The sequence below is a fragment of the Xiphophorus couchianus genome, chromosome 5 (assembly GCF_001444195.1).
Source record: "Xiphophorus couchianus chromosome 5, X_couchianus-1.0, whole genome shotgun sequence".
NCBI classification, from domain to species: Eukaryota; Metazoa; Chordata; class Actinopteri; order Cyprinodontiformes; family Poeciliidae; genus Xiphophorus; species Xiphophorus couchianus.
Window position 1 is genome coordinate 24,271,235 of NC_040232.1, and position 27,786 is coordinate 24,299,020.

A 27,786-nucleotide genomic window follows, 5' to 3' on the forward strand; every position below is an offset into this window, starting at 1 on the left:
TTTATTATTCAACTTTCAGAGATATGTGTGTGGGGGGGAATCTACAGGAACTAAAAGATTTTTGTGTCTGAAACAAAAATGCTCTAATAAGACATGAACCAAACAATGAGCATGTTTGAATGTAGCTAAGTGGGTTAGCATCATGCTCGACAGCTTCCAGTGCTTGGCACACTGTGTGGCCTTTGGGCTGAATGAGAACCAGACACCAAGTGGATGTTTTCTGGAGTCCAGCGTCCGGGCGTGTCTGTACCTTGTGGTAGTCTTGTTCCAGTCTGGAGTCGGCGCTGGCTCCCTGCTTGTACATGTTCAACTTTAGTTTCATCTGCCTGGTCTTCTCCTCCATGTCCATACCTGAGCACAGAGACACATGCTGGTCAGCCAGGAAGTTGCACCGAGGGAGGCGGGTCAGGTGAAAGGTCATTCCGTCGTGGTGAGAGACAAGCTTCTGGTGAGTCGTGATGAGACAAGTCAAAATGGAAAAAATGCATAATGGCTGACTGGATTCACACACACATTCAACCTGTTCCACCTGAGCTGCAGCATATTCAAACTAAAATATTAAAATGCTAAAGTATTTCACAAATATTGCTAGTTAATTCCTGTGTATTTGCAAATCTCCAACTTAAACCATTTGCACAAGATTTTGCATATTTGCTCCTCCTCTGACATAAAAAAAACTTTCTATATGTCAGGAGTAATTTAACAAACACATAAACAATGTCTCATTTAGCTTAACCCAGCAATATCCTTTAACTGACGTTTGTTCCAATGTGCCTATTTATACTGCTGCTTGTGTTTTTATGGTCAAAATTCTTTTAAGCAGAATAAATTCACAGAAAAACCTCCCACAAACTACAAACGTCAATACAAAACTTCCCACCAGAACACCATCATCAATTGTTCAGTCCCAAAATATTCCTGGATCGAAAACAAATGCACAGCTACATCTCCACCTGCCCACTGCAGGCTTCGTCTCTACAGCTGCACTGCATCATCCGATGGCATGATTCAATGAATGCAAACACACACATTGTGCCATGCACATGAGCAATGAGACTGAACATTCAGACACATACACACCGACAGAAAGATAAAAAGTAGAACAGATACGTTGAGATTGAGGTCTAATAAAAGGGAACTCGTCTCTCTGTTAATTTAAGTCTCTGTAAAGTTTAGTAAGTATGTGCTTATTATCACTTTTCACACAACCCACAAAACAGGTTTTTAGCTTTTATCAGATGACAGATGTAGAGAAACAAAGCCATCTGACTACAGATGATAACTGTGACTGTAGTTGACTGGTTGGATATAAAAACAACAACAAAGAAAACCTAAGTTTTACGGTCAGTGAACACATCATACCCAAGCGCTAACAACACTCTGTGTCAAAGTTGTTACCAAAGGAAGAAGAATCATAGTTAGCACAGAGGTGTAAATAACCTACTCCAAAGAAAGCTGTGTTTTTATATTATTAGAACTGTTGCTTTGGAGCAAGAAGGATTGTGTGTTCAGACTGGAATTGGACCCATAACCTTTGCGTGTGGGACTGTCTCCCACATCAAAGCAGATGGCCATAAGGATGATTGGTCACTCTACACTGGAAACTAAATGGAACCGTGCATGGACATGTGGGTGTAGACGTATCGACACGTCTTTTGTATATTCAGACTGATGCTGTGTGAAAGCGGACAGGACATTCAGCAGGTAACAGGAAGGCTGAATGGAGCATAGCACAAGAGAGTTAAATCAGGAAATGTTTGCATGTTTTCTGGACTCATTAATGTGAATGTGAGGATCTACGTTCTCTACACAGGACAGACAGGAATTGCTGTTGTAGCGATGCTAGCTGCGCTAACTGTACCTCACACTAAAACACCGTAATGAACTCAACTTAAAATAATTTTGTCTCTAGTTTACAGTGATGGATGTTGCCTGATTTCCAAGTAGGGCTGGGCAATCTGACTGCAAAACATATCACAATATATTGGTTTCGTATCAGTCAGGATCGATAAATGTTTATTATTTTTTTCTTTTAAATATTTCAAATACTCCCAAACTGATGATGTGACTTTTCCTGTTTTATCCAATTTTCTCTTGAGCTGTTGTACTCATTTTCTCCTTTCACTCCACGTCGTCGTTTTTGTATTTTTAAGCAGCTAAGTTAATGAACAAGTGGTTGCTAGGTAACCAAAGAGCGAGTGAGTTAGTAGATGCCACCAATCTTATTTAGTTCAGAGAGGTTGAGCAGCTAAAATCTCTCCTCTGCCTACATCCTGCAGAATGCTGAATCAGAGCTCAGTGAACTTATTGAAATTTCTATTGGTTGTATTATATATTGGTCATGTATCTACCGCGATATATAAGCGGCATTCCATTGTAATGTTAGATACAGTAAACTGTGTCATGTTGGCTAAACATTTAAACTGCTACTACAATGTTAGTTTTGATTCATCTGATGAAAAGTATTTCTCAAGGCTAATCTTTGCATTCATAGTTCTTTGTAAGATGTAAGAAGATTCTCATGTGTGAACAAATGATTCACATGAGAAATCTGAGACCAACATCAAAATAAACAACAAAACTCGTAGCAGCTTAAAGGTTTTTAAATGCCATCATCAAGCTACCGCCTAATTGTGTAAGAGAACAGGAAGCTTTTAGATCATTTCCCCAAACTTTTTAGATTTTCTCCAGATTTTGACATCTTACTAATTAATCCGACAAACATGCCTGGGAAAAATACAAACAAAAAATCTACAAATAACTAAGGAGTAGCTTGTCAACTTTGTTTCTGGGTAGGACAGGGTTTTATAACAATAGCTGCATTTCCATTAACCCCAGAACTGCGAAAACTGAAATGACGGAAATAAATAACCTTAATGGAAACACACCAATATTCTTCAACAAATGTTTTTGCGCTAAAATGTTTTTGCGCTAGGATGAGGTAGTTTTTCAACCATATCAAAATAGAAGTATTTTGCAAATTTCACATGAGTCAACAGCCAGATGTTACTACTGGAGAAGATGATGAAGAAGACGACAGGAAGTAGTTGGAGGATGATGGTTTTGGGGGGTTTTTTCAGACAATGTGGCTCCACCAGAGCTCTCTTAGTGTAACACAACTCATAAAAAGTTGTGTTGAATCCATAGCTCTTTTGTAAAATTGGCCACCACAATTTACCCAAAATGCCGCATACGTAGCCACTCCCATGTATAAGGAGCTTGTTGCTAAAACGCCTGGATAAGATGCAGATGTCTCCTCTGATGGCTGATAAATGATGGATGAATTATAAATATATCTCATGTAACCATTCACATTTGTCGCTGACGTGATTGCTAATAACTTATCGCCTGAGCAAGCTTATTCAAGTGTGATTTAAATTATATTTCTTATTTAATGGAAACTTGGCAAATGTGAAATTGTGTTTTTTTGACATCAGCAGAATATTGACAAGGATTTGCGCACATATGTAATGGAAACACAGCTAGTATCGGCTGTAAAGAAACAGCACTGGAAACACTTGCTATCATTGAGCCCAGAAAATAAAGTTACAGACGTGACAGAAGCTGGAAGCGCCATCTACAGGACAACTAAAAGAGTGCAAGAGAATGGAGTCAAGCAAAGCGCGGACAGAGTAGACGGCTGGGATGAGGGGAGGCGGATGGGGATCTGGGGAAGAGTACGGGTGGGCGGGCAGGAAAGGAAGAGGAAGCAGCAGAAGAAGAAGGGACAGACCTGAGTTCGTCCAACTTGGTGAGTCCGTGTCTTCTGGGTTTACATCACAAAATGGACAGACAGAGGAGAGGAACATGGATGTAAGAAGATGCACAAAGGGTAAAAAAGGGAGGGGTGCCAAGTTGAAGAAGGGGCATGTGCGTGTGTTTGTAGAGGGGTGGGAGACGCCATCATTGAATGTGTCAGGTTTGAAGGGTTAGAATGAGAGGGAAGTGGAGGAGGGTCAGGGAGGAAGATGGGGTTTGGGGTGGAGGGCACAACACAACAACAATACAACACAACATTGACAAAACTGCAAACACAGAAGACACAAACAAAAATCCTCACATTCTCCAACAACACACAAACTCCACCATAGGCATTGTGGGAAATCGAAACAGAGCAAGAAGGTGCAAGACTGGGAGAGGCTAAGACAGAGGCCGAGAGTTTAGTCATTAGAAACTGAAGAGGGGAAGGAAATCTGGGGGGGAAGAGCTGAAACAGGAAAGAGATGTTAATGGATCAAACCTGACAAAAACTGGAGAGAGAGAGAGAAAGAGAGGAGAAGGAGTAAAGGAAGAAGTGGATGTCGCTTCTTGTGGGGAGAGACAGCCTGGAAAAGTAACAAAAAAGAAAAAAAAAAACAGCAGGAACCAAAGACACTGAGCAGCGAGCACACAAAAAGAAAAAACAGCCAACTCCTTCAGCTGGTGTCTTACCAGAAAGAAAAAGGGAAAAAAGGTGAAATTGGTAAAAATGTCACCTTGTAGCAAAGTAGAAGGCAGAAGTATGAGTTAAGATGTAAACACATTGACAAGCAGACGCATGCAGAAGTCAATCAGTTTGTTTCAGAAATTATGTTAAGCAACAGCAGTAAGTTCCTGCTCCAAGGCATTTCACTCTCTCTCGCTGATATATTTATGCTGAATTCATAATCATATTTTTCTTCCCCTTTACGTTATTAATAACTTTGCAGCCTGCTAGAACCGACTTTTTATCTCTACAAACTGAACTGAACCTTCCAGTTCATTAGCAGCAGTCATGACTCTGAAAACAGGAACCCCATTAGCACGCAGGACGTTAGCACATGAGCTAGCAACGCTCCACATGTGTGACCGCTTCCCCTCAGAGTCGTTCTGACCCCTTTACCGTCAATCCTGATATGAAGTAGCGCTCACATCACAACTCATTTTTCAAACCACCTTCCAACAAAATTAGCATTTTGGTTCTTTAATACCCGATTAATGCCTTTCTAACGAAGTGGCGCATGAATAAAAAGGCAATCAGAGACAGGTGACTCATTAGCTTTCATCTCTTTGTGACGGCCAGCATCATTAAATTATATTCACTGGCAATAATGTGACATATAAAAAGATTGACTTTTTATATGTCACTTAGGGACACAACAGTCAGTTACCTATATATTACGCCCCACACACAAAGCCAACCAGCTAGCCGGTACATTTGATCACAAAATGTTTTTTTTCTGCGAGCTGACAGCACTAGCCTCAGTTGAACATGAAAAAAAAATGCTAAAGAAAATGATTTATTTGATTTCATTTTAGGGGTCAAGCTTCTAAAACGGTACAAATGTTGTTTTTCACACTGTCAAATTGTATAAAATGGTATATTTATGCAACAACGTTCATTAAAAACCTTTTAGCTTTAGAAGCTTCGATGTCATTCATCATTCTCCTGCTTTGGTAAAAATGTTTCTACAATCTAAAAGACAGTAGGAGCATAAAGAACCAAATTCAATGTAATCTGGAGGACACATTACATTAGCAAAGAGGAAAAAGAGACTTAGTTCAAAGGTTAATGAAGATGGGATTCTTTGGAAGTACAATGCAGCATACACAGAACCTCGAGACAGGAGGATGTCACACAAATCCAGCATATGTAAATTTGATAGGTATTGTATTTACACTTAGAAACATGAAAGTCTTCTTTATTATGTTTGTTGGTGATATGTCTGTTTGAAATAAATTATCATTTCATTTTCCTATGATAATTATCATTTTCATAGGAAAACCGGAACAAAAGAGAAAAGCTATGCCTAATATGTCTTTAAATAAATTTTATGAAATGGAGCCAATAGTTGGTTTTATTCACACTGTGGAAACACACACACCCACCCACCCACACACACACACACAGATATTGAATTGATGTCCGTTAATGTTTCATTCATTTCCAAAGCCCAACTCTGACCTGAACCTGAAAACAGGACTTCTTCCTATGGGGCCTGCAAAGGGGGCCCCATGAGGGGGAGTTGACCTTCATAACATACTATGTGTTGGAAAAACTGGCTTTACAAGGTGAGAAATACTAAAACACACACACATGCACATGCCCGCGCATGTAAGAGAACAGTAAAAATTGTTTGTTGCTATTGTTTTACATTATGAGTACATGAACAGCAATAACATGCAGCACACCCTGTTCTCCAGCAGAGAACAGCACTTTAGAAGGATAAAATATAAAGCCCTATGCTTTAGATTTAATTATGTTACTGAATCTGAAAGTTAATAATTATAACAGCGATGTTTTCCTTAAAAGTGTGTCAAAAGAAAACGTCTAACACTAGTAACCCTTAGCAGAAGCTCCTGCGTGTTTTACTGATCTATCATTTCTTTATTTTACTAAACAACACACTAATGAACCTGCCTCAATATTCTGCTGAGATATTGCATTCTTTTCAGCGTGATTTGGCTGGACTATTGACACCATCATATGACTGACAATCCAAGCACTTTCACTATTTATCTAAGATTCATAACGTCATTTAAAGCAGGACACATTCACTCTCAAACCCACCAACCTGCGTCAGTGAGGGAGGGGTGTGGCTGAGACCCTCCGTCAGACAAAGAGCCATTCAGCCCTCGCTGCTGGTCCTCCCATGTCACCTCTATGGGAAATACACACACACTCACTGGAGGACAGAGAACCCCAGATTGTCTTGGAGAAAAGTATTTTTCGTACTTCATGTGAGGAAAAACTGTAGAACTGAGTTCTAACATGCCAAAAGATAAGTAAATAAAAAATAAACACCACGAGTAAGAAAGAGAAAGAGCTGAAAGCAGCGACAGCTCCTGTTTAAAGATTGTGAGCATGCTGCCATCTGCTGGTCAGCTGAGAAAACAGTCTCTAAAAGATTCTGCTTCCTCTTTTAGATGTTTTCCTGCAGCAAAGCAGGAAACCAAAAAATACTAAAGATGTTTTGTACTTTTACCAGATTATTGTAGCTGCAAAAAAAAGTTAAACATTGTTCTTGAATTGATAGCACTCCAGAAAGAGTTCCAATCTTATTAAATACTTTAAAATTATGGGCATATGTTTGATAATAATTGTTATTCAAGGTAGAAATGATTGTTAGAGCTGGGTAAAATAACTCAGCATTAGCATTATGGGTGGGTTAGGTATTTGAGGACGTATTGAAGGCAGAAGAGAGCATGCTAGCTAGAAATCACAACAAATGTAATAATATCAGAAACAAATATATCTCCTATTTGTTCAGGTTACTTAAGACATACAGGGATTAATTTGTTCAATCTAAGAAGTACAAACAGAACAAAGTTAAAGGAAAGTAGAAATGTGCAGAACTAATAAGACTAAAACAAATCACAGTAAGTAGACGTCGAGAATAGAGGTGTAACAAGATCTCACGTTAAAAAAAGTATATTTCTTATGAAAAAAAAACACTGGACTGAGAAGCTCAAACCAGTATCAACATAGCAGATATGAGAAGGATTGGTAAGAACAGTAAAAACGCTGCAGCTGGTACATTTGTTAGCTACCAATGACAGATTTTTTAAAAAATTTTTTAAAAACTGCGCCGCATCTTATTATCTCTTTTTTACTACCTAAAAGTTTTATAATGATCCGATCCGATATTTAATGTATTTCTCCTGTAATTTGTAATCAGGTTATCAGTTTGTATTACCTTTTTCATTTAAGTCTTTAAATCACCAGAATTTGTACAACTTTAAATTTTCTGTCTGATGACATCGTTTTAAAAATATTAAATCAGATCATTTGGATAGTTACAAAATACTTGAGTGGCATTTTTTTTTTTTTATACTTAACTCCTCCTTGGGTGATTTCTTAGATGGTTAGTTTTAACTTTTACTTGAAAACATGCTGAAGTAGTGCAATTCACACTTGAATACCAATTTTGGGTACTCTACTCACCTCTGGCAGATAAACACAAACTTGGACGTTCCAAACAAATTACAGATTTTTTTTTTTTAGTAAAAAGAAAAAGAACTAGATTCTTGTTTTACCCCAAAATACTGCTAAAGTCATGTTTGGTCTGGCTCTTGTGAACCTAAAACTGATGTGTTGTTACACCCTTAATCACGAGCTGGACAGGAGGCAGAAGAACGGGAGGCTCCACAGCAAACCCAAAGCATCACTGCATTCAGAGGACTTGCCTTTCCTTCCGTTTACAGGAGGACCTTGGGGTTTTTCTTCGCTGTTGGCAGCTAGAAGCAGATCGACGCTCGTCAGACAATGAGGCCGTGAAACTTTGAAGCAATGAAGAACATCGTCCCACAGATCAGATCACAAACACACCACTTACCCAGAGAGTGTTTGTTTTAACTTTGAATGATACTTCGTTGAGTTATGCGCGCTGTGGAGTTTATGCTGTAGAGCTAAATTGAGGTCATGAAGCTTGTTCAAAAGAGAAATAAAAAAAAATAAAAAAACAGAAGTTTTTTTTTATTATTTTAAACTGGGAAAATATTTTGAAACTGAGAAAAATAATCTGAAAGTAGTTTTGGATAATTTTTCTGTTTAATTAATTAATTAATTTTTTTTCCAGTTTTAATTTGGTTAAACTTTATGGCCCCAATTTTGCTCCATAACTTCAGGAAGTGTGTAATTTCATGGATAAGAGTTTGCCGAACATAACAGAGTTAGAAAGAACAAACGAGAAGGCAGATATTTTATAAGTTTATCAAGTTGGAGCCAGTAAACTCTGCCTTCTCATCTAATCCAAAGAGTGCATCTAGATCCATTTCTGAGGGTAATGCTTAAAAAAAACAACCTGTATCATAAAAAAGCAAGAATCCATCTGGACTGATGGGACAATGTGCCAGTTTGCAACCATGCCAGTGAAGGTTGTTGATGATTTCTGATTGCTTGGTAAATTGTTTAGTGTTTTTTTTAAGTCTGTCCCAATGTGTCCACTGGTTCAGTTAGCACTATTATGGCCTCAGTCAACAAAACAAACAGAACACATAAACAGATGGGCGAGCAGGAAGTAGGAACTGTGGGGAACCCACGTCTCTGCCAACGTTCACATCATTCATTCAAACTTATGGGTGAATGTACTGAAACCTCCAACCGTGTATATTAATCTCGTCCACAGACATGACCCGCTTTGTAAGTTCTTTTCCTTAATAGCATTGTAAATAATTGACCCAAATGGTTTTTATTGCAAAAGGAACTCCGCTTTAGAGCAGGTTTATGTGGAAGGTAACACACCTGGAGGAACACTGTGGGCTTCAGCGGCCCTGCTCTCCGGTCCTGCTCCCTCCGTTCCTGCTGCCTCTTCAGCTGGCACGTAAAGTTTAAAGAAAATTATTCACTTTATAATTATAACGAGACGCCGCTGAACTTCCAACCACAGCTGGTAAGGACGCGCACACTTCATCAACATCGCAGCTTCTCCATAGGAAGGAAGGCTAAGTTACCTCAGATCAGGTAACTTAACCAGTTGACATTAAGCTTCATTGGAAAATGTCCCATTTCTAGAAATGTTTCCCAACTACAGAAGTACAGTTGGTTAAAGACAGAAAGGAAGTAAGGAAGAAAGAAAGTGACAATGACTCAAGTAGACACTGGTAGACCTGGAGAACTTAAGGAAAGTCCTTCTCTAAAGAGACTCAAGCCTACATCTATTTTTCCTTTCAATTTGTCCAATTCTTTCCCCAGAGGTCGTGCAAAGCTAAAGAACTTCATGTTTTTTGTGCATATAGAATTACTAATAATTTACATTGATTTACAATGTAAATGTAATTTACAAGTGTCCGAGCAGCAACACTTTGCTGTCGTTAGTCCTAGTCCGCTAGTCCACGAGCTCAGATAGGGGCTTTATGAAGAACCTGCAGGATCCAGACGGATCAGGAGGTCAGAAACAAATGAAGACGAGGCAAGCCGAGGGTGCAAAGAAGACATGAGGCACCGCAGACCAGGTTTGAGTTTTCACAGAGAGAAATACAACTCAACCAAAACGTTCTGCCTGATAGACTAAAAAAAAAACACAAACCAGATACAAACCTTCATTTGACTGTTTTCCTTCATTTCCATCTTCTGAGAGAGAAACGGAAATAAACCAAACGAAGGTGGATTGTGTTGGCGTGAGAAAACAGAAACGCATCAATCAAACCATACGTGCAACAACTCTGTAGACAAATAATCTCACATTTTTACGTCAAAACGTGAATGTCAGTAGACCATTCACCCAAACAGCGGAGTCATCGAGTGCTTCTAGTAACAAAGCAGCATGGTTAGCTAACTTCGCGTGACTTACTTCTATCTGTTCCTGGGGGTGGAAGCTGTGGGAGTTGGCGCCCTCGTCTACTGGACATAGGAGTACTGGTGGGACTGGTCTGGACAGATCCACTGCGAGGATGTGCCCTGAGTGACAAAAAGAAACCAACGTGAAGCAGAAGAAAAGAGAAGGTGGGGCGAGGCCATGTTGCACCCACATCACAGATTTACAGCAAAAACACCTTCTTTTTGTTAGGTCATGCCACTATAGCAGTGGTGGAAAATGATTTTATCTTGGGTTGATAATTCATTTGGTCCATTTTCAAATGACGCTGAATATTATTTGTAGGTCATTCAGACACATCAGTACGGAAGAGGATTAGGACCACTGAAAAAAAAGAATAATTTAGACTTTTTTTTCCTCAGAATTTGGACATTAAAATCAGAATTCTGACTTTTTTATTTTTCCAGAATTTGACATAAATCTTCTGAGATCAAGAGTCAGAGGTCTGAGGGGGGAAAAACCATCAGAATTCTGAGATTAAAGTCAGAATTTCTTTTTCTTATTGGCACTAATCCTCTTCCGTACATGGTGGTGTTGCAAAAAAGGAGACAATTTTAACCCTTCAATTCACTCTCACTCTCTGGGTTTTGAACAGATGACATTTTGGCACATGATATGGAAGCTGAGGGTCACATCAACTGCAGGGAGCTGATCTGCAATAAAAGACGCTCAGTGTGAGACGAACGCATGTACAGTCGACTCATCGGGCTGCAGGGAGAAAAGAGTTCAATGCAGATCCAGCAGACCAGTGCGACCATGCGTTCATACCGTCTCTCAACAGCTTGAAATCAAAAGTAAATTAAACAAACAAAACAAAAAAAAACACAATGCCATCACAAGGATAACCAGCATCAGTTGATGTTAACAATGAAATCAAAGTAAAAAAAAAATATTACCCTCATCACTGCTATACTCACAAGTGTATGAGCAGTGTGGTGGAAATATTAATAATGATAATAATAATAATAATAATAAAAAAAGAGGCAGCAAGCCATTTAATGGGGTTAGGATTAATGTGCCTGAGTTATGTGTAAAGAAAATACAGAACATCCACAGTGCTGTTAGGAAATAAAGAGGGAAAAAGTGGCCAGGTGTGGTTTGGGAATGGGGGGTTACTGAGGGAACAGGTAATGGAGTGAACTGGGGTGAGGAGGGTGAGGTAAAGTAAGGCAGGGTATTATGAGAGTGTTTTTAGTTGGGAAGCAGGGTTGGTTGTTCATACAGTATGAATTAGTCAGGAATAGGTCGGGTACGAGCTTCAGGGAACAAGTCTCTAAGGCTGCGCTAGATTTTAGCTGCACAAACATTTTAACAGAGGTTGAGCAATGCTGGAGGACGCGAAAAAAAAAAATCTTGGTTGATGTAAAGGGGCAGTGTTATGTAAAATTGACTTTTTTGAGCTTTGCATCCTGTTGTAATGTTGTTCTCTCATCAAAAACATACCTGTAGAATTGATTAGATTTTTTCATGCATGTTTGAGCAATCCTTTAATCTCCATGGCAACCATTCAAGCAGCACAAAACGCTTGGGTGGACCTAGCTCCGCCTTCGAGCCGCAGTTCCTCCTCCAAACTTTCGCATCACAGAGCAGCTCTCCTCTGTGACTCGTTCACTCAGCTCCTTCAGACTAGCCAGTAGCTATTAGCAAACATCTGGTGGAACTCTGTGTCTGCTGAGCTCATTATAGGAGCTACTTCTCAATGCAACACTGGTAAAAACATTACTAAAGGCTCAATAGAGGAGCCATGTTGTGTTGACTACCTGAAGGTGCAGTGTTGGAAAGAGCAGGACTTTCTCAAAGCAATAGAGGCCCAGTTTCAATTTTAAATTACTTAGTCACATTTCTTTTAAATCATATGTGAACTGAAGGTAACATAGTTACTCAATTGTGCTAAAAAATGACACTATGTGGCTGGAAAACGCATAACACTGCCCCTTTAAAGCTCAAAATGATGGTATAGAACTAAAACATTCAGCAAATTGGTAAAATCGAGTTGAAATATCAAACTATTCTGCTGGAAAAACACAGAATACCATGGGAAATCACATGGAACTGCTGCCTATTTAATTTCACACACTCATCCAATCTCCTATATACAGTAAACACATACAGACCCTCACAGAATTTTTTTTTATTATTACTGACATCCCAGTGTTAGCTAATCAAACTCAAGTTTGTCCATTTTTAATTTAGGTGGCAAAACAGAAATCTACTTTAAAAATTTCTTCTTTTTTTTTTTACCCCCTTCAGTATAGCTCCGACTCTGGAAAATGACTTTGTAGCCAAATCCTCCAGCTAGCTGCTAAGTCTGCTTTCGCTAGCCTCTCCAATCTGGCTCACACCTCGTCATGGCAGGGGACGGGGGCGCGGACCTCCCGGACGGCAGAGATGGCATCGACCTCATGAGGGAAGAGTCGTGGGGTCGTTCGGTGGAGCGCGAGCGGGACGAGAGGCGTTCTATAGTGGGCCGCTGGTCCGCCGAGCGGGACCTGCTGTGAAACTCGTGTCTATCCATGGCTCCGTGGTTCCTACAGAGGTTGTTGAGAAACAGGCAGGCACTCAGTGTGACTCCAGCTGGGCTGGGACAGAAAGCTGGATTGAAAGAAGGCATGGTGAGTAAGGAAAATGTTCGCTCCCTCTGTGTATGTTGGAGGGCAGGTTTGTACATTTATTATGACTATGAATAGTCGCTAAGCTTTTCTTTTTTTTTTATAGGAAATTGGATCTGGAATGTGTTTTATTCTTTTTTTTCTCTTAATTTTAAAAAAATACACCAACAACGAAGAACGTGTCTTCATTACATCGTTTGTTTTCATTTGGAGCTTTGTATTTCTAATGTTTATATTTAACATATGTGATTTATTTATTTACTGTGCCAAGAAAAGGTATAACTTTACCTGGATAAGTATGTGTAAAAAGCCTTAAACTAAATTAATGTTATTGCAGTCGCTTATCCTCGCACTGAAAGTGAAACAAAAGAACACTCTTAAAGCTAGGCAAATTTTATTATGTTTCTTTTTTCATATTTGATAAAACTTGAGGGGAAGGGGAACAGCGCATACACGAGTTTGTTAGACAGCGCTGAGACCCTCCTCCCGGCTCTGATTGGTTGATTCTGACTGGGAGCGGTGTGTTTCTGCAGATGACAGCAGGACCACAGGAAGAAGGTGGAGGAGTTTGATTCTTTCACACTTTATCTGTCTCATATTCTACTGTCAGGACATGGTGGCAGTTTTAACAAATCTCTAAAAATTACACTTTTTTCTTCCCCATAAGATTTAACCCTGATTGGGTCACATTTTTAGAATACTTTTCCAGTGTAAAACCCATCGACAACGCATTTTTAACCAGGTCCACCAAGGGGTTTTTTTGTTGTTGTTTTGTTTAATTTAATTATATTTTTTTCTGTCCTTCTGCATCATTTCAGGCATACCATATGCATCAGATTCTTTACCCAAAAAATTCTGGTATTTCAAAGAGTTCATGACGCCGTTAGCTGTAGCCAGGTTCCCGGAGCTTTTGGAGGAGAAACACGCCGACGGCGTGACAGAGCCTCCGCATAACTTAACAGTGGACATGAGACGCTTTCATATTCAGCCCTTTGTTTCGCTCTGAGCCCGCCTGGAGAGTTTAGTGATGCTAAATATCAAACTTAGCCTCACTTGACCGAAGGATATGGTTCCAGTTAAAACTCCGTATGTTTATGTTTGTGACATTAGGTCAGAAAATGATTTTTTTCCTGGCACGCGTCCCAGTTATGTGTGTTTTTAAGGGGTCATTATGTGCATCGCTAATTGAGCCAGCAGGATTGATTTTTCTAGCATTAAATTATGTCACTGGAATAAAAATTTAATTCATTTCAAGGCTTTTTACCAGAAGGGTAAACAAATTTGTCCATGCGAGTGTTCAAGTTGAGAAATTATTCGGAAACCATCTAAAAACAGCTTGCAAAATGCTACTGTCAATTTTCCTAAAGATAATTTTAAAAACCAAAACAGTAACGCATACACAGTAGATAACGGTCTTAAAGAACTAAAATGCTTTTTGTTTGGTCAGCTAACAGGCCTCTTTTTGTAAAGTTTTTTTTTTCAACATTTGCCTGCTATTTGTTCATCTTATGGTTGACTTTACAAATTCATTGTAGTCAGAAAGACCTAAACTGAAAGAACAGCTATGTTACATGCATTATTTCTCACCTAAAGTGTGAGATGTGAAGAAAAATGTGGCATGTAACTGCATGTAAGTTGGAATTTGCTTTTGATGCATTTTATTACTCCAAAACATTTGTGTTATAGTCTTGGCACAGTGTGAAGGAGGGAAAATATCGTCCTGGAAAGCTAGAAGGAAAAAGATCGTGAGGTTTCACATTTAGTTAAAGAAGCCACAGACAGTGCAGACGTGTTTCATTAACCGTTACAAACGGGGGGGGGGAAGAAAGGGAGTAAACTGAACCGTGTGAAAGTAGTGCACAAAAGAACTTAATCACAGTCTAAAAACGGAAAATGTCGTAAGGGGGTTAGACCATGCATGTTGTTTGATACTTGAGCAGAATTTACCTGCTTCTTATCAAAGATCCAAAAACATCAAAATGAACCTTTATACTGATGTTTACAGAAAACTCTGAGGGTTTGTTTGTCTCAGATTAGTTTTCATGGTTATTAAATTGAACAGAAAAGTTACATTCAATCAAACTATAACCCATAACTTTGATACCAAGATTTTAAAACTAGAAATGAAACAATGTGTTCTATTTTCCTTGCCGTGTCAAAACCTCCAGCTGACGGTTGAGTTTGGCAGTTCAGTTGTCCAGTAGAGGAGATGTCCTTTTAGATTACAGCAGGTAGAAAACAACATCTCAGTGGTTACCACGGTGATAAAACATCCAGAAAACACATTTTGCCCCATTGAATTTCTCCAACCGCTGCTGGAGTCTTTTAGTTTTCTGAATTTGGAATATTTATGTTTCCATGTGTCGGTACAGACCGCCTCAAACTCCTAACACAATTACACTGCATGGCTCAAAAAGAGGATTGTGTGCCACGAAGATCAAATGTTTCTTGATATCCATAATTTCATTTATATTGCACTGAATATAGCATATGCAATTCCTATAAAAAGTATTCACCTTGGATATTTTTTAAATTTCTTTAAAAGTCAATCATGATAAAAAAAAAGCAAAAAAAACAATTTTTTTCACAAAGAAATCTACAAGAAAACTCAAAACTTTTGTTGTCAAAAACACCACCAACAACAAAAGAAAAACGGATTAACTTTTTATTTTCAGTATTTTGTAGAAATTAGTTTTAATTTTTACATTAAAGTCTTGTTCTTTTTATTTTAAAAAATGTCAAAAAAGCCAAACTGTGTCCTGACTGATTTGTAAAAGCAATGACAGGTGAATACATCTTATAAGCACTGGATGGCATATGGAGTTCTGATGAAAAGTTCACACACCGTAATCATTGGGAAAAACGTCTTATTAATTTTGGACAGTTTTAAATTTATGTTTGCCAGACCATACAGACATATAAATGCAACTCCCACTAATTTCAGCTCCATTAGCAGGTCAACCAAATGATTTTTGCAGCCATCGACAAAGCCTCTGGCATAAATCTAACCAAATACCTTATCAATCCTCTTGGCAAGATGGGTAAAATTTAATATATTTGGACTGGTTATCTGTTGTTTTGTTGTTGTTTCTTGGCATAGTCCCCACATTTTCCACAAGGTCAGGATCATTTGAGAAGCTTAACACTAGTCTGCTTAATCTATTAAAAAAAACAGTTTTGATGCATGTCCAATCATATAAGCCACTGGAATATCTGTGTCAGCCTCCACAGAGAAGCAAGTTTTGCAGCTGCCTACACAAACAATACAAATACAGAGAGAAATCTTTTTATAGCCTTGAAATTTCTCCACAGTTTTCTCCCTGACCTGTCTGGTGTGTTCCTTGGACTTTTCAGTTTTTTATTTGTAAAAATAAAAATAAAAAAGGTTTTATCATTTTCTTTCAACTTCACCGTTGTATATCACTTTGTGTTGGTCTTTCACATAAAATTCTCATTTTACATATTTGTGTTTGTGATTGTAATGTGACAAAATATGGAAAAGTTCAAGGGGTGTGCATACTTTTGCAAGCCGCCGAACTTCCCAGAGAACAACAAAGATGGACTTCCTGTTATTTCTCCAACTTGACCGCTAATCAGCAGCTCATTGGCTGAAAGTTGGGCAAATGTTCTGCCCAGCAGGAATACGATTCTGGTTGGATAAAAAATCAGAAAATTGTATTAGTTTTATTTAGTCCATCCTAATAAAAGTTAATGGATTTTGCTGAAAAGCTGCGTCTGCGCTGCGATACAAACTTGTTTACATGAACATGAGCGTAAGAGAGGTGAAACATTTAGACAAAAATCACGTCAGGGTCTTGTTAATGATTTCTCTGCAACTTGCCAAGAGACATTTTAATTCAAATTGAAATTCAAAAATACGTTTTTGATCCCAAAGAGAAATAAAATGTTGTAAATGCTGTAACTCATATTAATCCAAATTCATAATTTAATGGAAACTTATTGAGCTTACACATATCACTTTGATCTGATGTGGACTAAAGAGAATCCACAATAAATTGAAAACTGTACACCTAACAACTATTTAAAAAATGTCTGACATTTTGAATGGTGTAATTTTTAAAACAAAAAAAGTAAACTCCCAAATTAGCATGACATTCCTGCTGATTGTGTTTGTGTAGTGGCTTCTGGTCTAAAGTGTACACACAGGCTGAGTTTGACCTAAAGAAAAGCTTGGTATTAAGGACAGTTTGTTGTATTTATACAGTCACACACATCCTCATAGGCATAAAAACAGGCAACTTAAGCCACTTGAAGCCTTTCCATAAAGTAACGAATGATGTATATTCTTGACTTTCAAGTAATTTTTCAGAACACTGACAATGTTCTTAGATATGCCTGGATGTCAGGACAGCATCACAGGAACAACAAACAAGAAAAAGGCAAATTTAGAGTCATGTGTTTAACGATGCCAAACTTTGGTGGAGTGAAAAACTGCTGCCAATAGCACAGAAAGGACGAGACTCAAAAAACTCCACACCACTGGGCTGACATAGAGTGCCGCTGTTTGCATAATGGAAAATGGACAAATAAACGACACCCTCAAAAACAACAACAGTAAAGTATTGGCCAGCAGTTAACTGCACAACCAGCGAAACGGCACAGACACCAGCAGCACCACGAGCTCGGAGTCTCCACACACAGAGGCAGTTGCGTAGACGTGTTTTCACAACTGCTCGACTCCAGAGCTGTGATGACTTGAAAAAAAAAAAAAAAATGATATCAGATAAGATATCATTTTCAGTCATCACTTTCACGGTGACAAAAAAATAAAAAAATCATAGACGAACGAGGTACGACTCGAGGAGACCACAACATGATGCACAGATGTTGCGGTGGTACACTTCAATACCTCTGGTAGGCAAAGTTGGAGGAGTAGGCGCCCTCTGAATAGGCACGGGTCATCCGAGTGGAACGCAGTAACCTGACTGCTTCCTCTCTGCAGATTGGGAACACGCCGTGGTTGCGGCTGGCAAAAAAATACGGTATAAAATAAGTGTTCAATTTAGTTTTTCCCTCCCCCCTTCTACGCACACAGCTGGTAATATCATACATTACTTATGGATTTCCATTAGAGGCATCAGTCAAAAACTGCAGGTTTATCCGATTACACAGATAGAGAATCAAACGTATCTCTGCTGGGGAACCCCCTCTACTGGACAAAACGCCACTGGCGCACTTTCATAACCTTTGTTTGTACTGATGATGGCGTATGGGGAAAATATCCCGTAGTGTGAGTGTCAAGTGTGAAACAACCAAATAAAAGCAGAAGGCACCTTAAGGGTTGTGGGTGGAGAACTAAGAGAGGATGTGTCGAGATGAGGCTTCATGCAAACTCAGACAAAAGTATACCTGAGGTCCCTTTGAGGATCGTCAGCAAGCTGAGTGTGTCTGGTTCGAGGTAAGGTGAGAAAATGGCTGCAGACACACGGAGGGAGGAGAGAAGAGAGAGATGGATCGGATATGGTGAGGAGAAAGAGGAGAGGCGACGATGAAGACAGGAAAGAGGAAAGGACGTTTGGAAGACAGAAAGAAAAATCATGGGCGGAAAGATGGAGTACGGAGAGCTGAGGAGCAAAGATTTCCCAAAGATGGAATTTGAAGACGATAGAAGTGGGCTTAGTAGATGTAAGTATATTTTTGTTTTCAAAGGTGGATAAAAACTTAAAGAAAGTTGAGTGAAGGACAGAGAGGAGTCCTAAAAATTAGAAGGAGCTAACACTACTTAAGGCTGCAGTAGAGAGTTCTGAGAAAACCTTAAACTTAGGCTGAAAGTTTGAACAAGCACACCTTACAGGCCCCTCCCCCTTTATCTCTGCTGCGCTACAGCTCCTCTCCCCACAGCGGAGCCCGTCGAGAACCCAACTTATCGGGAGTTCTCCTGTGACGTTAGCTTACGCTAGTCGTTAGCTTGCTAGTCTCCGTCACTAGCAAAGCAGCAGCACAAGTCCTGAGTTTGAACGCGTTGACTGAGATGTTCCTCCTGGCTCTGATTGGTTGTTTCTGACCGGGAGCGGCGCATTTATGCAAATGGCAGCTCGATTTTCTTCACAGATTTTCTACCTCATATTCTACTGTCAGGACATGGTCGCAGTTTTAGCAAAACGTTACCTACTACAGCTATGACGCACCAGTTCTATAAAAGGAGTAGGCAGGGTGGCACACTTCAGACATGAACTGGTCTAATGTCACCAGGGTGGTTACATGAGTGTTTTCAGGAAACACTTTCAAACCAGTTCTGAGGCCTTATGTCATCATGTCGGTTACATAAGCACCAAGGCACCTGGAGGTCATGGCAGTTCACCCACCGTAAGACGTAAGGTTGGTGAGCAGGTAGAAGAGTGTACAAAGAAAATGGCTTTTCTTTTGAAACCAAAAATGTTGCAGTTCATTGACTTTTGTCAAAGGATGGGTCCGCTCTGAAGAAGACTGCTTCTCCGTGAAGCCACATTGTAAAGCAGTCACTTCAGCTTCAGAACATCAAAAAGCAAGAATTAAAAGTAAAAGGACATACATTTGACAAAAAAAATCTTGTAAAAACCTTATAAATTCTGTCAGGGTATTCTTCCTTTAATACTGTAGGTGCTCTGACTGAGACACCACCAAATTCAGCATGACTCATTTTCAGTGTCATTTTCAACAGTTTTAAATAAATTACCAGATGCTGTTAATTAAAGCAGATGGAATACACTCAAGGAAGTGCTCTCCCAGGCAATTTAGGTAAGTGCATGTTCTGTATCAGACACTGATTTAGGCTGAGCCTTTGAAATAACAAATAAAGTTGATTGGCCGGGGCGAAAGTAGCTGCAGCCTGGCGGTGCCAAGGCCGTGATTGGACTCTTGGATGGACATTTTCGGACCCAACATAAAAAATAAAAAAATAAAAAGACGAACAGAATAAGTGCTGGGGAAGGATAACTAATATCCTTCCCATCAAGGGTGGCATCTTTTATAAAGAGGGTGAAATACATGTCAGCACTACATAGTTTACTCAGCATTTACTGCAAATGATCACAGAGAAGAATGAGATAAAAAATTGCATTCAAGTAGAGGGGAAAATGCCTTATAGGCAAATTGAAATCACAAAAAAAGCAGAAAATATACATTTTTGGCAAAAATGTTGTCAACTCTGTTCAAAAGTGAAGCAAACCTTCAGGTTTTTTGTGGCTAAAAGGGTGAGGAGGGACAGAAGCAACTATTTATTTTAAACAACCCAGAATATTCATATCTACGGAAGAAGATAAGGGTCACTGAAAAGTTAAAAAAAAAAATCACTTTTTTTCTCAGAATTCTAACTTTTGATTTCAGAAGATTAAAATCAAAGTTCTCTTTTTTATTCTGACTTTAATATTCAGACATTAATGTCAGAATTTTGAGGAAAACGTCAGAAATCTTTTCTTTTGTCTTTTTCAGTCGCCCCAATCCTTCCGTACACATATACAGTATGTAAAGACTGTGTGTCCTTGGAAACTGTAAAAAGGCAGTATTACATTACATCTTCTCTTACGAAGAATGCATTAAGATTTCTGAGTTGGTTAGTAGACATCATTCACATCACAAATTGTCCCCTACTGTCCAATAAGCATCTTATTGATTTTAAAAATGTCACTTTGAATTGCGTAGGCACAGCGGTGTACTTACACATCACTAGAGACAGAGCAGTGCTTAGAAAGGCGAGTCAAACTGAAAGTTTCTTGTACCTTCCTATACCTGAAAAATTACTCCTGAAAATGTTCAAGACACAAAATAAGAATGTAAAATAGTTTAAAGTAACACATATTTGACTCCAAACCAAACCTTGAACTTTTTTTTTTTTTTTTTTTAAACAAGGGCGGTCCTCCAGTTTAATAATCTCTGATTACCTGGAGGGTGGGGGGACGCTGGGAGAGCGCGACCGGGCCCGGTTTATGTCCGCCGACCGAGAGCAGTGGTTAGACGATATCATCTGCTCCGGGACGGACAGCGTGGAGCTCCGGAAGTCTCTTCCATTTGGCCGATAATCTGGAAAAAACAAAAAACATATAGCCGGAGGTGCAGAGGGGTAATAAATGGATCCACACCGGTTCAGCAAAACTTTTAGAGCAATACTTAAATACACACACTCCACAAAAACACTAAATCTTACAGAGTACTTTTAGTCTTGTTTCTAGAGCAAATATCTCAGTACACTTGACTTGTGACTTTTTATTTTTGTGTTTTTATGATGTAAATAACTTTGAACTGTCTTGTTGTTGAAGTGTCCTATACAACTAAACATGACTGACTTATTGACTTGAAATAAAACAAAAGTCATTTCCAAGTATGTTTTCAGCAAGATACAGCACCTTGTTTTAAGTAAAAAAATAAATTAATTAATATTGATAAATGTATTAGTTCAAGATTAATTTAATTATTGACAAGACATTTTTCTCATGTTAGAAGTGAAATAATTTGCCAGTGGAATTATATTTTCTTCATCAATATTAAGGAATTGTTCACTTAAAACAAGCCCCTATTTCTTGCTGGAAAGTTACTCCTAAGTTTGTTTTGCCATGTTTCAAGTCCACTAAGATATCGGAACCAGAAACTGGAAGAAAAATCCTTTGTAAGATTTTGTGTTTTTTCAGCGCATTACGTTTTCATCTATTTAATCTGAACATTTACGATAAATGATCGTGAAATCAAACCGACGTGCCATCATAAGTTAGAAGAAGCCAAACTAAAAGCCATTCTGCAACGGCTCCAACTTCTTTGTTCTCCGAATGTCAAGTTGCTTTTATTCCAAGAATGAAAGTGCTACCTTTCAATAAAAGTGCATATTATCTGCTGTGTTAACATTGTTCATTAAACATGAAAATAGCCTTTTAAAAAATCCGAAACATAATAATGATTCTTTTTTTTTTCTTTTCTGCTAGACCGCTTAGTCCATTCAGGCTGAAAGAGTTCATTAACTAATAATCAGACGTGGTTAGAAGCCGTGGTTAAGGTCAATGCGTAGCTCTATTAAACCTGATTTGCATTCAGCAGAGTGTGTAGCACATTAAATTAAGTTAAATCAAATCTTAAATCAAAAGTTATAAAAGCAGGAAAGATTTTTAAAAAGGGATGTAGTGTTACAAAGATATATAGAACATCACTAAAGGAATTGATTTGAAGCAATTCCTTTAGTGATTTGAAACTAATTGTTTTAGTAATATGGAGATATAAAGGGCTAAATCATTGCTTTACATTTAATGAGTTTTAAATGTAAAATAATTGATGTATCCAGGTTGTAAATTAATTACATTTATTCTATATATAACAATTAGGCAATGTCTTCACTTTATTTCATATTTTGCGCAAAACGGAAAACATTATAATCGAAGACGCGAGTCTGCAGCAGCAACAGGATAGTTAACGATAAAATCTTTTCTTCCTGCTGACATGCAGCTTCGTGCATGAGAGCAGGATGTCAGTACAAAAAACTGAATCCTTTGCCGAGGGTTGGTAGGATTTAACGGGAAGAATGAGCTCAGTCCTTGCAGAAGTAGGACGCCGGGCTTCAGGTGGGAGCAAAGAAAAATGTTTGCAAATACAAGAAAAAAACAGTCATGCTAGAAATCAGCAAATCTAAATAAGAGAGTAGATGTCAACAATTGATCGAATTAGTCGTGATCAATCGATTTTTGGAATAACTGTCAACTAATTTAGTAAGTGAATAATTGCTAACTGGAGTATTACCGACTGATGAAGGACGTTTGCTGGAAGAGCAACACAGTCGGAGCAGTAATAAAGCCAAAACTGGACATAGAATATTTACATTTTGCATTTAGGATAAAGAAAAAATATCTTAGTCTGTCAAGATGTTCTACCCAGAACTCATCGAGTAGCAGTTTTAGCTTCACATGACTCAAACTGTGTTGAGGAAAACTTCCGATTTTTCAGTTTTTCTATCAATTATTAATCGGTTAATACAAAAAGAAAAAAAGAAAGACAAAAAATCAGCCAATCAGCCATATACTGTATTGATGCTAAGTCAAGTTAGCATCAAGCTAACTTGATGCATCAAGCATCAGGGTTGAGCGTTTTACATGTTGATGTTAGACGTATTTCTTTAGCACCATTTGCTACAAATGATCAAGTGTTCACAAAAGGAACGACGTTTTTGGAATGTAGGCAAAGTATTACCTTATTAAAGAAGTAATTGCATTATTTGCCTTTTTATGCATTTTAATACTACAAAATTAAGTATGTGCTAAAAGGAAAAATTTGCAGAATTTTTCTTAGAGTAAAGGTCAGATTAGTCGATAGAATAATCTATGGAATACAATTGTGAGCTGCAGCCCTAGATATTAGAAAACCTTGTATTTATTAAGATCTGCTCCATAGAAAGTGCCACAAAATTGAAATAATTTCCTGAAAACTGACATGAAAGTACAGCTGGACTCTCACATGGAAATTTCCCTGAGGCCTTTAACTCACGTCTTCCTCACATGTTCTCTGTTTCTGCCCATTTCCTGTCTGGTGACTGTCAATAAAGGCCTACAGTGCCAAACAAATCCCCAAATGAAAAGAAGAAAAATAGCAGAATAGCAGCGTCTGCGTCCAAATATCAGGTGAATGAGTGTTTCTGTCAGTGTGAATGAAGTGAGGAGAGCTGGCTTTTTGATGTAACCAAACCCTGATGAGAATGTTAAACAGACTTGATTGTGTTTTCCTCTTCGCTCATCTGAGCAAAACCAGAGTGGAGCTCCTGCGTTTTTTCTGTCTGTCTGTCTGTCTGTCAGTGGTTACTGTAACTGGGTCCCTGTCTGTGTCCAGGCCTGGTTCCTTTTCTTCTCCTCTGTGGCACACATTTCCAAATAGGGAGGTGAAACATGCCAAACAAGCCGGCAGCTCTTGCCCTGCGCTCATCAGAAGCTTTTCTTGCGACTTCTAATGAAATATTCATTTTTTTCTCTTTAGTGTGTAAATTTTAAAAGAATGTGCAAAAATGTGTCCAGACATTGCAAACAGGGAATACAGGTATGTATCTACACTGATGAAAGGAATCATCAACGTTTTAAATGCATGAATTTTCTGTACATTTTTACTTGTATATATATATATGTGTGTGTGTGTGTGGGTTTAAAATGTTATGATTTTTTTGGGGAGGTAAAATTGAAGTATGTGCATCTTTAGTGTTTCTGTGATGTTCTGGCTGGTAGCAACGCTGCGTCTGGTTTTCTGCAGCAGAACAGCTACTGCAGGTCGAATGGGCAGAGTTCCTCACTCTGCTTCTGCTGACGGGCTGCAGCTTTTTTATCCTTCTAAGATACGAATACACTGAAAAAAGAAAACAGGTGATCCAACTAAAAAGAAAGATTGTTTCAAAATTACATTTATTCAAGTAAATGTATTAGGTTTATTAAGTTGTCATGTCAAACAAATGCAAATAGATTCAATTTCAGAAACATAATCTGATTACATGTAACTATTTAACTTAATTATTTTTTTAAAGTTGGAGCTTCATTCTCTTTTTTTCAGTGTAGAGACTGTAAATATGGTTCAAGTTTAATAGTCACCAGAGTATTATGTGCACCAGAATTTCCCCACAATATTATGATATTTCTATTTCATACCAGTTTGATTGAAAAAATAAAGATTATTCAATGACACAATAAACCTCAGAAAATTAGACCGCTAGTCCAAACTGGCTCCATCCATCTCAGGCCTGACGTTTTGTTCTTAAAGTGATTTATAATTAATGTGACCTAGCTACTTACCTGTTATAACACCGACTCCATCTTCACAATCATAGTCTGATATCTCGCTGTCACTTATCCTCTGGGATCCTTCAGAACACAGACACGGACAGAAAAGGTTAGAAGAAACAAAAACAACAAGGGTTCACTCACAGTAGATAAACCGTATTTTATCTAGTCAGGCCTCAGTGGCAGGTGGAAGCAGCTCTGCTGTAAATCTGAAACACATCACCTCCAGACCTCCATCACCTTCAAGAGAGGATTCCTCTGACCGAACTCACATGACCTCACCGGGTGGGCAGAAACAGTGGAGCTCTGCTGCTAGTTTTCGGAAACCATCTGACCTACATGCACGTTTTGCAAGCGTGTGACGGCAGTTCTTGCTATTATTGTTATAAAAATACAGTACAAAGATGGAGAAGTTGGCTCTTATTTATTTGACCTGAGTCAAACTTTGACTTGACTCAGGACAAGTCAAAGTTTACGTCTATAGTGCATTTAAAACAACAACAGTTGTCCAACCTGCCGCAAAAAGCTTCAAATCAGCAGTCGGAGAGTGTAATGCTCAGGCAGAATCACCTTGGGTTTTGAGAAAAGATCTAGAAATGTCTCCACAGTCTTAACTGTGGAGACATCCACTTGCCTTCCTCACAATACGACTAGAAACCTCACTCTCTTGTTCCCCGCTGTCTTTGTTAACTTCACATGCTTTAAGTAAAGTTTCAAAAATCTCTCTTGGAGGTGAAGGTGTGAATAGTTTACATATGAGAGAGAAAGAGAGAGAGAGAGAGATGGCTCTTTTTGCACAGCATCAGAGCTCTATTAGTTCAGGGACTCATAGAAAAAAAAGTAACAGAAACAAAATACGAATTAAAAAAGAGATAGAACTGTTTTTTCTTTGAATTTTGAACATTAATGCATGTTAATGAGAGACATCAAGTTGAATCTTCGAGTAATCTTGAAGGTGTGGATTGGAGAAGTAACACAACTCTGTGTTACTTCTCCATCACCCAAAACAGCCTTAAACCTAGAGACGCACTCTGATATCTGATGCGATGCAGATATCAGAGGTGTAGTATTGGTAGGTATCGATCCGATTCAGAAGAATAGCTGAATTCACTTAAAATGTTTTTTTTTTTAAACAGACATACATTTACTGAATTAGTAATTGATTTGATAACTCTGCATCAGTACAGCACACTGATAAACACCAATAGCTTCACAAGCTTGGTTAGAGATGTACAAAACAACTTTAGTTTGTTCAGTCAGTGCAAATAAGAGTAAAACGGCCAATTTAAAATAAATAATAAAGAAATTGAAATGAAAACAATAGGTCAAACATGTAAAAATAAATCATAACAAACCTTTCAAATGGTTGAGAAAGTGAGATTAAGAATTCTAAATGTAATGTAAAATAAATAATAAAGCATGACTTCACTCAGAGCACAAAGCATAGAACTAGACTGAACAGATCTGCCATTATGGATCGGGCACATTGTCACCCATCTTGGATTTTTTTTCCCAGGTCAGGACCGATACAGATGTTGGTATCAGATCGGTGCATCTCTAGTTAAAACATAAGTCCAACCATTACAACCTGCATCCACTTTCATTGTTTGGTCGACTTAAATCAAGAGGACAGCCGCGATTTTTCAGAAATAAGTGCTGCACTCTGTGCTGTACTGCTGCCAGGCTCTCATCTCAGCTGACAGAGATTTTTTTTTCTTTCTTTCTTTTTTTTTTTTACAACTGTCAGCTCTTTCACCTCTCACTAACACAAATGCTCAGAAAACTGTTCTGGTGAGGAGTTTTCTGAGCTTGCTCACTTTTTCCAGTGAGCAAGCTGCTCACTGGAAAAAGAGTGCAGTGTTGCTGACAGAGACAGCACAGTTAGTTCACAAAATAAATATTAGAAGAACTACAAAAGTGCAATTTGGATTTTAAACGGAGCAACAACAAAAAAAGTTAGATATACACATCTATGATGATGAGTTTGAGCTGCAGCAAGGGCGTCCAAACTTTTTGTCACAAATAATCGAGACAAAAAGTACCAGCAGGACCAAACCTGTTATTTTTAAGAGCTGATGGCCGCACTTTGGACACCCTTGAGTTATGGGATCATTTGAATTTTTTAAAACCCTCTCAGTCTTTTTTTTTAAGAGAAAAACAATACTCAAGGAAAACAAACTAAAGCAGAACATGGAAAGCTGACAAACCACTAAATACACTTAACAACGGAAAAATCTTCATACTGATCAAATTACAATCACAAAACGGAGGGGAGAGGAGTGTTTAGGTGCAGCCAACTACAACTGGCTTATTATAGCCTCGATATTAATAGAAGAGTAGCAAATAATTCATTTTAAAAAATCCAAACCGCTTTTGAGGCTATGGATGAGTGCTGCAGGGTGGGATTGTAAAACAGGTGAATACACAGAGGGGAAGCACTGTGTACGTAAATCTCTGCTTCCCCAGAGCGCGCGTGTGTCTGCTGCCCAGAGCCGACCGTGAAGCAGTTTAAGTTTACATCGGCTCTGCGTGCTAGAATCCATATAAGGCAGCAGAAACATGCGCTCTGTAGGGAATAGAGACGGGAAGTCGAAGCACAGGGAGGCATTTTTAAAGAAGACAGAAGAACAAGGCGCTCCACAGAGCAGCGACGGCCGGTAACACAGGGGTCGGTACCTGAGTTATACGAATACGAGCCTTTGTCTGTGAAAGCAGAAGCAGTAATGTTGATGTGCGGCAGAAAGTAAAGCAAGACATATTGTCCGATATCAGCTGAATCTCTCTCCTTTTTTTATGTACAAAATGTGTCCAGACTACATATTTAACATGGAAAAGAGCATTTAGTGGGAAAACTTTGGTAGAGATTCTCACTCTGCAGCCGCCGTGGTGGGCTCTCTCCGTGGAGCTGCCTGCGTTGTGCGTTTGGGGAGGAACGTGGGAGTGGCATGGACGACACGTCGTGTGTTTGTAGCTTGTACCAGTGAGGCTCGTCGTCTAAGAGAGCGGTCTCCAACTCGATGAGAATCTGCCACCAGAAAATGCAATAGTCAGGCAACAAGGCGCTCGCAGAAAAATGTGATTTCTTGTAACTGGGCTGACGGAGCAGTTGTGGTCTTGAAGCTAAAACCAGTGGAGAATCTGTGGTAAGACTTAAAACATAACGATGCTATTTAA

The 27,786-nt window shown here is 38.7% G+C and overlaps 1 protein-coding gene across 14 annotated transcripts in view; it reads right to left on the minus strand.

Moving 5' to 3' along the window:
- Positions 1-27,786, minus strand: part of rims2a (regulating synaptic membrane exocytosis 2a) — a 172,278-nt gene that overhangs the window by 30,192 nt on the left and 114,300 nt on the right. For 8 of the 14 annotated variants that reach the window (XM_028017535.1, XM_028017533.1, XM_028017534.1 and 5 more), the window contains 6 exons: positions 27,484-27,637; positions 24,625-24,693; positions 20,764-20,902; positions 17,754-17,870; positions 12,617-12,802; positions 10,251-10,357 (listed from right to left, as the gene is read on the minus strand). In XM_028017535.1, the coding sequence (XP_027873336.1) occupies positions 10,251-10,357; positions 12,617-12,802; positions 17,754-17,870; positions 20,764-20,902; positions 24,625-24,693; positions 27,484-27,637 (772 nt within the window). Of the gene's footprint in view, positions 1-250; positions 352-3,733; positions 3,767-10,250; positions 10,358-12,616; positions 12,803-17,753; positions 17,871-20,763; positions 20,903-24,624; positions 24,694-27,288; positions 27,316-27,483; positions 27,638-27,786 lie in introns of all 14 variants that reach the window. The other 6 variants (XM_028017530.1, XM_028017527.1, XM_028017537.1 and 3 more) reach the window with 3 other exon arrangements.